At 49.5% G+C, this 13,435-nt stretch overlaps 1 protein-coding gene across 11 annotated transcripts in view; it reads right to left on the bottom strand.

Annotated features, from left to right (window-relative positions):
• IWS1 (interacts with SUPT6H, CTD assembly factor 1) overlaps positions 1–10,278 on the bottom strand; it is a 43,939-nt gene extending 33,661 nt beyond the window's left edge. For 4 of the 11 annotated variants that reach the window (XM_084892002.1, XM_084892003.1, XM_084891998.1 and 1 more), the window contains exons 1-2: positions 10,131–10,278; positions 3,155–3,273 (exon numbers count right to left, since the gene is read on the bottom strand). In XM_084892002.1, the coding sequence (XP_084748128.1) occupies positions 3,155–3,273; positions 10,131–10,263 (252 nt within the window). In that variant the 5' untranslated portion in view covers positions 10,264–10,278. Of the gene's footprint in view, positions 1–3,154; positions 3,274–4,881; positions 5,159–10,130 lie in introns of those variants that run through there. The other 7 variants (XM_084892007.1, XM_084892006.1, XM_084892005.1 and 4 more) reach the window with 6 other exon arrangements.
• Positions 10,279–13,435: the final 3,157 nt, after the last annotated feature.

Raw genomic sequence — 13,435 nt, forward strand, 5'->3', positions numbered from 1 at the left:
ACAATTAGCTCTCAAACTACTAACTAGTATTATAACAAATTAGGAGAATGCTTCTGGAAGGAAATATCTATGAAAAGCTTTGAAATATCTTAGTCTTTTTATTCTGGTTAATTCTCCTGGCAGATTTATAAGTAACAAAAAAAAAAAAATTTTTTTTTTTAAGGACAAATATTTATGTTCAAAAATATTCATAGCAGCCGAAGCCGGTTTGGCTCAGTGGTAGAGCGTCGGTCTGCGGACTGAAAGGTCCCAGGTTCGATTCCGGTCAAGGGCATGTACGTTGGTTACGGGCACATCCCCGGTGCGAGGTGTGCAGGAGGCAGCTGGTCGATGTTTCTCTCTCATCGACGTTTCTAGCTCTCTATCTATCTCCCTTTCTCTCTGTAAAAAATCAATAAAATATATTTAAAAAAATATTCATAGCAGCTCCACTTATAATGACTAAATTTTTTAAAAATTAGAAAGTTATTGAATAAGTAATGGTACATCCATATTATTAAAAATTATGTGAGAATCTTTAATGACATGGGGAAATACTTAAGGTATAATCAGAAAAGAAGACAGAATATGTAAATACATAATAAAAACTTAAGTAAATTAAAACAAATACACCTATTATATTCATGAGGGAGAATAAAGATGCAGGAGAAATAATATAAAAAAGTTAACAGTCATTTCTATAATAGGAATATGGTCATTTTAATTTTCTCTTTAAACATTTAAAATTTCCAAATTTTGACAACATGCACATTTATTATTTAGAATCCATCTCACTACAAGCAGGTAGCTTAAGGTTCTAAAAGGTAAGCCTTGATGGTTATAATTGAATCATAAGGCCACTGTTTGCCAAAGAAACTTCTATTACATGCTAAATAAACTACAATATTCACATTATCGCCGAAACCGGTTTGGCTCAGTGGATAGAGCGTTGGCCTGCGGACTGAAAGGTCCCGGGTTCAATTCAGGTCAGGGGCACGTACCTTGGTTGCGGGCACATCCCCAGTGTGGGGTGTACAAGAGGCAGCTGATTGATGATTCTCTCTCATTGATGTTTCTAACTCTCTATTCCTCTCTCTTCCTCTCTGTTAAAAAACCAATAAAATATATTTTAAAAATATTCACATTATCAAGTAATTTCTATTTATCAAATAACATATTAATTAGAATTTAGTCTAAGTGTTTAGAATATACAAAAAAAATTACGTGTTATCAAAATAACTAAAAGATAAGCCTTTCTCCCAGTCCATTTAGCTTTCTGATCACACCTGCTCCTGGCTCCACTCTAGCCACACTAGCTCCGGGGTATTCCTTGAAGACATCAAGCACAGTCCCACCTTAGGAATGTCCTTTCCCCACATGGCCAAGTGGCTATTCCCTCACCCTCTTTCAGGTCTCGGTTCCAATGTCACTTTCTTGCCGAGACCAGTTTGGCTCAGTGGATAGAGCGTCGGCCTGCGATTGAAAGGTCCCGGGTTCAATTCCGGTCAAGGGCATGTACCTTGGTTGCGGGCACTTTCCCAGTAGGGGTATGCAAGAGGCAGCTGATCGATGATTCTCTCTCATCGATGTTCCTAACTATCTCTCTCCCCTCCTCTCTGTAAAAAAATCAATAAAATGTATTAAAAAACAATCAAATGTCACTTTCTTAAAAAGGCCTACTGAACCCCCTATTTAACACCAAAACCTGCCCTTCCTCCTGGCATCCTTCACTCTGTTCTACCTTTCTCTATAGTGTTATCATCTTCCAAAAAACTATATAATTTTAAAAAGTGGGACCTCATTTTGTCACTGATATGTGAAAAGAGCCGGACACAAGCAACAGGTGCTGAATAAATATTGAATACTAGAGGCCTGGTGCATGAAAACTCATGCACTGGAGGGGGGTCCCTCAGCCTGGCCTGCTCCCTCTCAGTCTGGGAGTCCTCAGGGACAGGAGGTGACCTGACGATCAGGGTAAGGCGACACCCCATCTCACCTCTGCCAACCGGCCCTGGGTGACTGGGGGGCTGAGGGGACTGGGCATCACTGTCTTTTTGAGGGTGTGATAGTCAATTAGCATATTCCCTCCTTATTGGCTGTGGGCACCACCATCTTTGGGATGGTGTGAGGGTCAACTAGCATATTCCCTCTCCATTAAGATAGAATATGGATATACTACTGATATGTCAAAGAACAACCTCTAACAATTATACCTACCACTTCAAAAAAAACTGGACAATTTTCTGCACGTGCATAACCAAGCAAAATATATGGCATATCAGTTCTTAAAAGAAAATTTGGCCATATTTATCATTTCTATGTGTTTGTTTCAGTTTGTATTTACCAAAAACTCATAGTTGATTTATTGAAAAGTATCCCAGTTTTATTTTAACATTGTGCAATATAGATGATATAACCAGGGAAGCAAATTAAACAGTTTAAAAAATATTTATGGCCCTGGCCGGGTAGCTCAGTTGCTTAGAACATCATCCCCATATGCCAAGGTTATGGGTTCAATCCCCAGTCAGGGCACCTACAAGAATCAACCAATGAATGCATAAGCAAGTGTAACAACAATGAGATGTCTCTCTCTGTTTAAATCAATCAATAAGAAAATAATAGGAATGAATTTAACAAAAAACTTTTACTCTTAATACTACAGAATACTGTTGAAAGAAATTAAATTAGCACTAACTCAATAGAAAAAAATATGTAATGGGCAAAATATGTTGAAATGCTATACACAAAATGCAGTACAATTCTGTATTACTAAGCTACAACAGCTTTGTTATTTCCTACATCGGAACAGCGCAAAGCCAAATTCTGATATAATTTTTGCCAGGTGATAGCCCTCGTAACTTTTGGTTCCAAAAGGAGTATCTTCAGTTTGCAAATGGTCACTGCTCCAGTAAGACATCATTTTGGGAATGGGGAAGCATAGTCAAATATCAAAAGCCTGGCCTATTTTCTCAATCAAAAACTGCCAAGAATTGCCTAACATCTGAAATGGAACCCAATCAGAACGTAATTGCCTGTGACTGTTAAAGCAGTTCTCTATACACTTACAATTCTGTTCCCCAGGGGCTAAGCCTTGTGCCAGGGTCTACACGCCTACAGAAGACAGATGTCACATAGTGCGCGGGAAAGCTCCCCGAAGACGCCGTTTAGCCAATACCTCTGAGTGACGGTCTACACTTCCCGTGTCTGATCCAGAGTGCTGCTCATTTACATCCTCCTCAACGTCAGACCCTGAGTCCCGTTCATCCTGCACTGGGGTAGCGCCACCATCATCTGCTTAAAAATAAAACAAAAACCCACTTCAGGTGTAAGATGGAGGTCATCTCCAGGTATCAGGAACACAATGAATCAATAACAACGTGAGTAAAGGTTACCTCTGATGAAGCATAACTAATGTTGTAAACAAGACAACAGTGTAACACCCATAGAAATACCAACAATCATAACAGGGACTGGGACACACGTGGCAGAAAAAATACACCCTGAAAGGAGTGTGAAGCTTGAGAAACATAACTAAGGACCAAGCCAACAACCTCTAAACAATAGTGTGCTCTCTGACTGCTTCAACTCCGTCACAACTGAGTCTGTGTGACCACAGCACTTACCCTCCTAATGGAATCTGTTCAATGTAAGCGCCCAAACTGCAGGGCATGTTCCCGGGGAGTCCTGGAGCCCAGGCTGCCCTGCCGGGACCTGATGCACAGCACGTGCTTGTGAATGAGGAGCGCACGGAATGCAGGTCAGAAGCACCGCAGTGTGACCTCCTTCAAGAGAAACATGTGCTACACCGCCACAAAGGGTGCCAATGTGCTGCTGCTCCCTTTCACCTCTGCTTTAGATGTAAATGAAAAGTGTACTGAGAGGAATGTAGGGCTGTTGCAGGATATGGGAAGGCTTGGTTGGATATTTAGTAAAAATAAAAACAAAGCCACCTACAGGAAAACAAAAAAGTTGCAGAAGAGTGGGATCACTCTTACACAGAGCTACTCGGCTAAAGAATAAAGAACAAGTAGTCATAATAAACCAGTAACTTGGAAATTTAACAATTACGCTAAACAGTGAGGGCAGGGGGAGAAGAGGGCAGTAAGATGCAACTCTGTCCTCCCACAACAGGCCATACAAATGCCCACAAATGAAGCAACAAGAGCGCATGGGTTGGGACTGGGAGACAACACCGAAAAAGAATGTGAAGTTAGGGAACTGCTATTCTGCATGTTTTCAGCACTTAATTTTTATACAGGTATTGCATACAATTGCTTATCTAAGAAACAATGTAAAACTTCAAATGAACTGAAACACTATTTTGAAAACGTTTCCAGAAAAGCAGCAGTGCATGTTAAGAAAAGCGTTTGTAGTCTTAACTATTCCCTGAACTCAGACAGGGAGGAGGTTAAGGCTCGGACTACTGCTGAAGCGCTAGGACAGGGCACAGCCACGGGGCGGGGGCCACCGTCGCGTTTCTCCCCCGGGCCGTGCCCCCCCCCCCCGGTCCTACCCCCCCGGGCTGTGCCCCCGGTCCTCCCACCCCCCGGTCCCGCCCCCGGAGTGAGCGGGAGAGGCGAGAGGAGGCCTCGGGCGGAGAGAGGCGGCGGCAGGCTGCGGAGGTGCGGACACTCGCTCCGAGGGGAGGGCGTAGGCGCGCAAACAGCGCTCGCTCTCCGGCCCGGGCTCCAGGGCCGCGAGGGAAAGCCCGGCTGAGCCCGCGCCCGGCCCACCCACAGCCCGCAACTGGGCCCCGGCCCCGGGGACCCGGCCCCGCGCACAGCGAGCCCGGCCCTGCACACGGAAGGGGCTCCCACTTCCCCAAACCTTCGCGGACCCGGAAGACCGCCCCCCTCCTCCCCGCGCCCGCCCGCCCGCCCGGCCCGGCCGGCCCGGCCCCACCTGACTGGTCGCCGCGGTAATAAGCCGGGTCCATGGCAGGCGGCCCGGCGGGAGCATCCGCGCCCCGCCGCCCGCTCCTCCTTCCCGGCGGGGTGACCCCACCCCGACGGCGCGGCCCGGCGCGGGGGTTCCGCCGCCTGCGCTGGAAGGTGCGGGAGCGGGACCGGCCTACGCGCCCGGCAAGAGAGCCGCCGGCCGGCGGAGCAGCGTGCGCGCCGCCGCTCCACTTCCCAGAAGCACCTCGGGCCACAATGGCGTCCGCTTCCGACCCTCAGCGGGAGGCTGCGCGCAGGCGCCGTCCCTCCGCCGGCCAATGGGAAGGCGCGGCGAGCGGGACGCCCGCCCAGCCGGAAGGGTCGCGGGAGCTCGGCCCGGCCCCTCGGAGGCGGCCTGCGCGGTGGCCCGTGGGGTGGCTCCGTTATGGCCGCGCTGCCGCCTGGGTGAGGAACTCCTGAGCTGCCCTCCCGAGGATAAGGCCCCGGCAGGACCCTCCCGTCCTCCCGCTCCCACGCCCCGCGGTGCAGGATCCGCCCCTCCCGGCGCCGAGGCCGCGGCGCGGGGCTCCCTGGGGCTTGTAGTCCGGGCGGCGCTGCCTGACCGCCCAAGGTCTCCTTTCCAGGCATCTTTCTGCCTATTAGCGGCTTCAAGCCCGTCTGAAGAAGCCGCTGGACCCCAGGAAGTACAGGCCTCTGCTTCCAGAAAGATCCCCGCTGAAGGGGCCCCCGAACCTTCCTGCCGAGCTCCGGGGAACGGCGGCCCGGCCCGCCCGCGCTCCCCTGAGCCGCCCGCGCACTCGCCGCCCGCAGGATGGCAGATGGCCCGTTACTCCTGCGAAGGCTTCCTTTTTTCTGAACCTGCTGCTTTTTTCAACCCCTCCCCGCCCCCCCGCCACACACACACACACACACACATACCTGCCGCCTTGTGTAATGAATGAAGTTGAGATTAGAACTTCTTACTCCCCTGAAAATAGACATTTCTGCTCACCTGGCTGAAAGTTCTGATTGTAAAACAATCCCAACTGCAAACCACCCACTTTCCTCCTGTGGCAGCCTAAGGAAAGCCACCTGCCTGGATGGATGCTCTGGTCTTCATGTCTGTGCTAACTGGGAAATATTCAAACGTGTGAAAAATTTCTGTGTGCTTATTTAGGCCAAACAGGTGACAACGGATTGAGAAAATGCTCCGAGAATGGCAGCTTTGCACCTTGTTTTGAAGCATAGTAACCTCCATCTTGTATAAAAACTCCTGTTGGAAATTCTCTGCTATTGTTATAGTCCCTTGTTCTGTAAACTGTTATTTTTAGCCAGTCTCTTATTTCATAAAATAACTTTTAGTTTAAATAATAGGAAAAGATAAAAACAACTACGTGACCTTACAAGATAGCCATCTAACATAATGGACTAATACTGATAATAACTCCCATATTCTTAAGCCAAATGTTTGTTCTTTATGTATCCAAGATTACAAACTGTCACAATAACTCACACAGAGCTCTTTGTAAAACCTGCAGACACAGAGCCGAGAGGTATAAACACGGGAAACTTCCTCTGTGTCTTCGCTCAGAGATATGGAAGAAACACCTCCCTCTGGGCCATGCAATAAATGGCTCCTAATTAATTGGCTCATTAAGACGTCTTGTATCTATCTCGTTGATTTAGGATTCAACAATTTATACATTATAATCCAAAGAGTAAGTGGATTACATGAAATCCATTGGTGATAGATTGGGGGGGGGGGGGGGCAAAGCAGGGAAACCTCTGGGATTGGGTAAAAAATAAAAAGATACACATACTTCCTTTACACAGGTGGGTGCAGGATAATTAATAGTCAGCAATTAACTCACTAGCGATGAGGGAGTTTGTGATCTGATGGGTCCAGAAAAAGGAAAATCACAATATTCCAACTATGTGTTCCTAGAGGCCCGGTGCATGAAAATTCATGCACTGGAAGGGGTCCCTCAGCCTGGCCTGCCCCCTCTCACAGTCTGGGAGCCCTCAGGGGTGGGCGATGCCCCATCACACCTCTGCTGCCAACAGTGCAAACCTTGGCCGGCCTGGTTACCTGTGCCTCAGACTGGCCCTGGGCAGCTGGGTAGCTGCCCTCTGAGGCTTGCCTGCACCTTGGGCCAGCCCTGAGGGTGCCGGGGAAGGGGGGGCTGAGAGGACTGGGGGGCTCCGGACCAGGCATGTGAGTGGCTGGACCTGCCTGGGGGCATGCCCAGCTGTGCCACGCACCTGCTGCCCTGGTGGGGCTGAGGATACTGGGCGCCACCATCTTTGAAGGCATGGCAGTCAGTATATTCCCTCCTTATTGGCTGTGGACGCTGCCATCTTTGTGAGGGTGTGATGGTCAATTAGTATATTCCCTCTTTATTAGATAGGATGGTAGATACAAAAGGACAATAGACAGGCTCAGCTAAGGTAAAGACCCACCTTGTCAGGGAAGATACCGGCCTAGGACATGACTACCCACCATAAACTGCTTTTTAGTTTAAAACGTTTTCATTTCAGACCATCCTTTGGGGTTACTTTAGGTCTCTGAGTTTGCAAAGCCACCAGGTAGGCCTCCCCTGAGCTTGTCAGGTTGGCACGTGGCCCCCTTTCGTCCACACTGGAGTACTCTCCCTATTGCAATGTCCTGTATAGAATCCATCTCCTTACTTGTTTATTTTTGTCTTAGACAAAGAGGAGAGTTTTCTTGCCTTTTGATTGGAGGAGGGACAGTGGAGGCATAAACAAAGATTCCCCAAGAGGTGCAGGCTTTCAGAAATAAGGCCTTTGTTAGTTGGCAAAGTTGACTTGCATTTTGGACGGGATTTCTAAGCATGCCTAGCCTCTGTAAGGCCTCATTTGGTGCCCTGGGAGGTCCACCTCCTACTTCAGAGTTGAGAGATGGGGATTCTTCGATGCCAGCTCTGCTGCAAATTCCCAGAATGCTTTGAGTCAGGCCACATCCCACTTGTAATCATCCCTGAACCTGTTGTTAGCCAGTTTGCATGCTGGCAGAACAAAGGTCTAGGCCCCAGAAAAGGGCACAGGAAGGGAAGGAAGAAAGAGGTGTGGTTTCTTTCTGGAAATACTAATCTACACTAATAAAAGAGAAACATGCAAATTGACCATAACTCTGCTATGCCCACTAGCGATGCCCACCAGCCAATCAGGAGCAAGTATGCAAATTAACCCAACCAAGATGGCTGCAGCCATGAGTGAGCAGGAGGCTTGGGTTTTCCCAGTGAGAGCGGAAGCTAAGCTTCCTTGCCTGCCCTGGCCTCTGCTCAAGGCTACAAAGTTTCAATTGTAGAAGGTAAATAAATTCCAGATACCAGGGCCTCTGATTGGATTGCCAGGGGCATGGCTGGCCTGCAAACCACCACAGGCCTCAGGCCACCCCACACCCCAAAAGAACCCCCACCCTGATCCAGAACACCCTTCAGGGCAAACCAGTCAACCCCCACCCATGCACCAGGCCTCTATCCTATATAATAAAATAGTAATATGCAAATTGGCCATCACTCCAACACAGAAGATGGCTGCTCCCATGTGGTCAAAGATGGATGCTCCCATGTGGACACAAGATGGCCAGCAGGGGAGGGCAGTTGGGAGGGACCAGGCCTACAAGGGAGGGCAGTTGGGGGCAATCAGGCCTGCAGGGAAGGGCAGTTAGGGGTGACCAGGCCAGCAGAAGAGGGCAGTTGTAGAGAAACCAGGCCTGCAGGGGAGAGCAGTTGGGGGAAACCAGGCCTGTAGGGGAGGGCAGTTTTTTTTTTTTTGGGGGGGGGGGGAACTAGGCATGCAAGGGAGAGCCGTTAGGGGTGACCAGACCTGCAGAGGAGGGCAGTTAGGGGCAATCAGGCTGGCAGGGGAGCAGTTAGGCATCAATCAGGCTGGCAGGGGAGTGGTCAGGGGATGATCAGGCAGGCAGGCAGAAGTGGTTAGGGGCAATCAGGAAGGCAGGCAGGCGAGCAGTTGGGAGGGTGTAGGTAGGGTTGAGGGTCACACACCCCCGTGCACAAATTTCATGTGCCAGGCCTCTAGTCTATATTATATATAAAAGCCCAGCATCCATTATGGCAGAATGACAGAACAACCAGAATGACCAGTCACTATGATGCGCACTGACCGCCACGGGGGGAGCTGCCCCCTGGTGATCAGTGCGTTCCCGTAGTGGAAGCGTCGCTGAGCCAGAAGCCGCTCGTGGCTGTGAGTGCAGCGGTGGTGCGGGAGCCTCTCCCGCCAGCTGAGGAGTGGGGAGCCGAGTGGTAAGGAGTGAGCAGGCAGGCGGTTAGGAGTGAGGGTTCGAACATCCCTCAAAGGGTCCCTGATTGTGAGAGGGTGAGAGGGATGCAAGAATTTCGTGCATCGGGCCTCTGGTTTTCTTAAAAGAGAATTCATGGGTATATTTTGCCCTGTGTAGTGGAAACAACTTTGAAATCCAAGCCTGCGCCGTTAGCTGTGGGGATGACATCTTCTCAGGCTGTGGTGAGAATCAGAAGAACAAGGAATGAACAGGACCTGGAACCAAACATGCAAAGTAGAAATACTTACTTCTCTCCATTTGATGGCAAAGGGCCTCGGATCGGAGCTCTCTTCTGAAGAGAGTGAGATTGTGCTGTATAAATAAAGCAAGGTGAATAGGACAGAACTCCAGGGAGAGGTTTAATGAAAGGTAATCCAGGAAAAGGCCTGCTCATAAGGACCTTGGATTTCACCAGAGGCCCAAGAACAATGGCCATGCAAGACATTGGAGTAAACACTGCGATTACAAGAGAATAATCAGTGAACTTTAAAAGGAAAGATTCTAACTGGCCTGGTGGTTTCGAGAGTGGAGACAAAGCAGGATAGAAAGAAGTTGGGGCAAGTTCCTGACAAGTGGGATGAGGAAGTAGGGTTGGACAACACCTGCTGGTAAGCCGCTAGGTCCTCTCCCCAGAGCCCCACTCCACACAGGACCAACGGGACTGTTTACAACAGGCAGTTCCTGTGGTGGTCACCAGGAGTCCACAGCGGGAGCTGGCTGAAACCAGATGCACCCAAGATGGAGGAAAATTGACCAGACAGGGACCCGTTCCTTATACTATCGTTAAAATGAAAATTAGAAGGAGAACTGGGGAAGGAGAATACCATTACACTTCAGAACAGACCATATTAGAACAAGCCCCCTCCCAACCAGAAGGCAGAAATAGAATTTGGCACTACAAAGTTTAGGGACAACCCGTCCTCGAAAACCCGTGAACTCTCGGGACTGACCGACCGCAGCGCGCCAGGCACTGCAGAGCTCGCCTGTGTCCAGCCGGCGAACCGCACAGCGGACCGCACCAGGGGAGGGGGTGGCGGCAGTTTGTCCTGGGCTTACTCCCTGATCCTGTCTCAGGACACTCATGCTGGCATCTTCCTCTCTCTGCGGCTCTTTCACCGACTGAGCATTGTCCTGCAGTGTGGGGCACATCTCAGCTCCGCCTCCGTGACACGAGAGAGAGAGGGAGAGAGAGAGAGAGAGAGAGAGAGAGAGAGAGAGAGAGAGAGAGAGAGAGAGAGAGAAGCCCATGCACACACAGCAGCGAGCTGGCCCCGAAAGGCTGCAGAGAAGTTTTTGTACTAAAGGAGCCAACCACTGTTAGGAAGCAGGACACACCTCTGAAACACACAGCGTCGTGAAAGCAATGTGCTTGCCAGTGCGGAAACAGCGCCAGTGGGCTGTGCCCCAGGGCCCGGACTGAGAAATGCCAAGCAGCACAGACATGCCTTCCTTCCTCTGGGGGCCTGGCTTCTGAGGACTACCATGTTGCCAATCCCCTGGCGCCTCCCCCTCCAGCACAGCGGCCCGTGCTGGTGGGGCCGAGGGGAAGAGGCACCCACAGGGGGTCACAAAAGCCAGAAAGGAGGAAGAAGAGACGAGCTTGTTCTTCCAGTGCTCTCTTTCCCTTGACCCAGTGACGGATTTCCCCAAGTAAATGCAAGATTTATTTGGCCAGCCTTTGAGACACTTAACCTGCTGAACTTGCTGGGGTGTGTGAGATCACACAACATAAGAAAGTGTGAGATCACACAACATAAGAAACAGCTGGGCACTAGTGCAGACGCAGACCGGAGCTGAGAGCCCTGGGTCTGCGCTTAGTGTGCTTGGGGAGTCTCCACAAGCCTTCTGGGAGTCTCCCATGTGTCTGTCAAAGGAGGGAGTTGAATCAGGAAATTTCGAGGCCTGGACGTCCTTCCTGTGCTTGAGCCACTAGGGGGCGCGGCCGCCACCTCCTCACAGGTCCCAGCCTCACAACCCATAAGACGGTTGCAAAATGTGTTTTTAATACTGAAAACTGGGACTCACTTGAAGCCCATCCATAGTGGATAGTGAATCACGTACCATGGCACACTCTGTAGCTATTAATACAACTGAAGCGGATCTTTAGCTCTCCCATGGAAGGATGTCCAGAATACATTAAGTGGAAAAGGCATAGCCTGCTACAATGGTGACTTTATTTATGTGAACATCCAAAGAGTGAAGAAAAAACACACACAAAAACAACCCAAGAGTTCTCTGATAATATGGAGGGAAAAGGACTGAATAGCAAAGATTGAAAAGCCATAGAAGAATGACAAATTCGACTACATTAAAATAAACACTTACCCTAGCCGGATTGGATGAGTGAATAGAGCATCCGCCTGCGGACTGAAGGGTCCCAAGTTCAATTCCGTTTAAGGGCACATGCCCAGGTGGCGGGCTCGATCCCCAATAGGGGGCTTGCAGGAGGTGGCCAATCAATGATAGTCTCATCATTTGTTTCTATCTCTTCCTCTCCCTTCCTTCTGAAATCAATAAAAATATATTTAAAATCACTTAAAAAAGCATGCATGGTAGAGACAACACAGCTTAGTAAAACCAAAAGATAAATGAACGGGAAATTTAAAAAATGTTTTCCGCTCCTATCATAGACCAAGGGCTGATCTCTCCCTAATTAGCATAGAGCCGGAAATCAGTAAGAAGAGTAATAATGGGAAAATGGGCAAAGGATATGACAATTCACAGAAAAGAAACTATTAGCAGATCTAAGATACATTAAAAGATATTCACCCTAAAAATAAGATAAAAGCAAATTAAAATCGTATCAATACTATTTTTCACTTCTCAGATTGCAAAAACCTGGGAATGGTGAGGGACACGGAGAAAGAGACCTTCTCAGAAGGCACTGGTGGGAGTATATTGGTACAGCCGTCTACAGAAAGCAATTTGGAAATGTTTATAAAAGTTACGAATGGGGGTCCCGGAGGGAGGAAGACAGGTTGCGGAATGGTGTCTCCTTCTCTTTGCCCTGCAGCCCAGCCCCTGGCCCCCAGCCAGCCTCCAGGGAGAAGCCCTGAGCACCGCCCATCCCCTCCCACAGCTGCGCCGCGGCCGCCAGCGCGCAGAGCTGCACGTGCTGTGAGCAGTCCTCCGTCATACTGGTATGTTGACCTGGGCAAAGTTGCTAGAAATCTTTCCAAAAGCTAATTTGGTTTTGGACTGATCAAACTGGATGTAAAAACAAGTTATACAGTGATATGGAATTCTCAGCATCTGTTCATCTAACAGTGTTTCCCAAACTTTTGACATATGTGTGCCCCTTCTATAATTTTTGTAATGCTGAGTACCCCTCGTACTCATGAGAACGTAGAATTAGGCGCAGCTAAGCACGGTGCAGTGCATATCCCCACCAAACTCCGGTGCAACGCGCACCCCCACCAAACTCTTCCCATACCCCTGGGGGTATGTGTACCACACTTTGGGAAACACTGGTCTAACACAGACACAGGTAAAGTCACTGGACCTGGGAGACTAAACAGAAATGGGTGAATATGTCCTCCTTTCACAGGGGAGCGGGACAATGGTAATGGGAACAGAGACCACAATTGAAGACTAGATTTGTCCAGGTTTGAAACTGGCATTTAATACCACCTCTTCACCAAGCACGGAAAGAAAAGTGGTGAAGCCAGGGCTTCCCAGAGGGAGTGCCTAAACCCTCCTTGTGCCTTGACTTTCTGGTGCTGGACCTGCGATCACGGTGCGTCAGCCTTTGGTTGCAAGGGCTGGCTGTGGGTTCCAGATGACCCTTGCCAGTGCCAAGGCAGAGCTGACAGGACTAACTGTGCAGTGGGCTACAGGACTGGGGACTCCCGGCTACACCCTGGTGTCAAGGAGGGTACAGAATTTGGAGTATCAGTTTATTAGAAAGTGTGTGAGGTCTCAGCACTTCAGTAAACCCTGTTTGGACATCATGCACCAATGGCGCTAGCTTTGGCATTGCAGTGAAGTACCCGTTGGATCCCACTGCTGCCATTCTGCAGAAGTGAACAACTCTGGTCTGATTGGAGTGGGCTCACTCAGACCTGAGCCTGGCGCCACGTCCCCTGCCTGCCCGGTAGGTGGGAAGAGCATCGTGTGGAGGCTTAGTCCAGCTGAAAGAAACCCCGGGGATGAATATGAGAAGATTTGGCCTTCATATACTTCCAGCGTGACCAGCCGCCCCCCACCCCCACCCACCCCAGAAAGCGGTCAGAACAAAGCGATCGGAATAAGAGCT

Source organism: Pipistrellus hanaki (assembly GCF_964339955.1).
Source record: "Pipistrellus hanaki genome assembly, chromosome: 8".
Classification (NCBI taxonomy): Eukaryota; Metazoa; Chordata; class Mammalia; order Chiroptera; family Vespertilionidae; genus Pipistrellus; species Pipistrellus hanaki.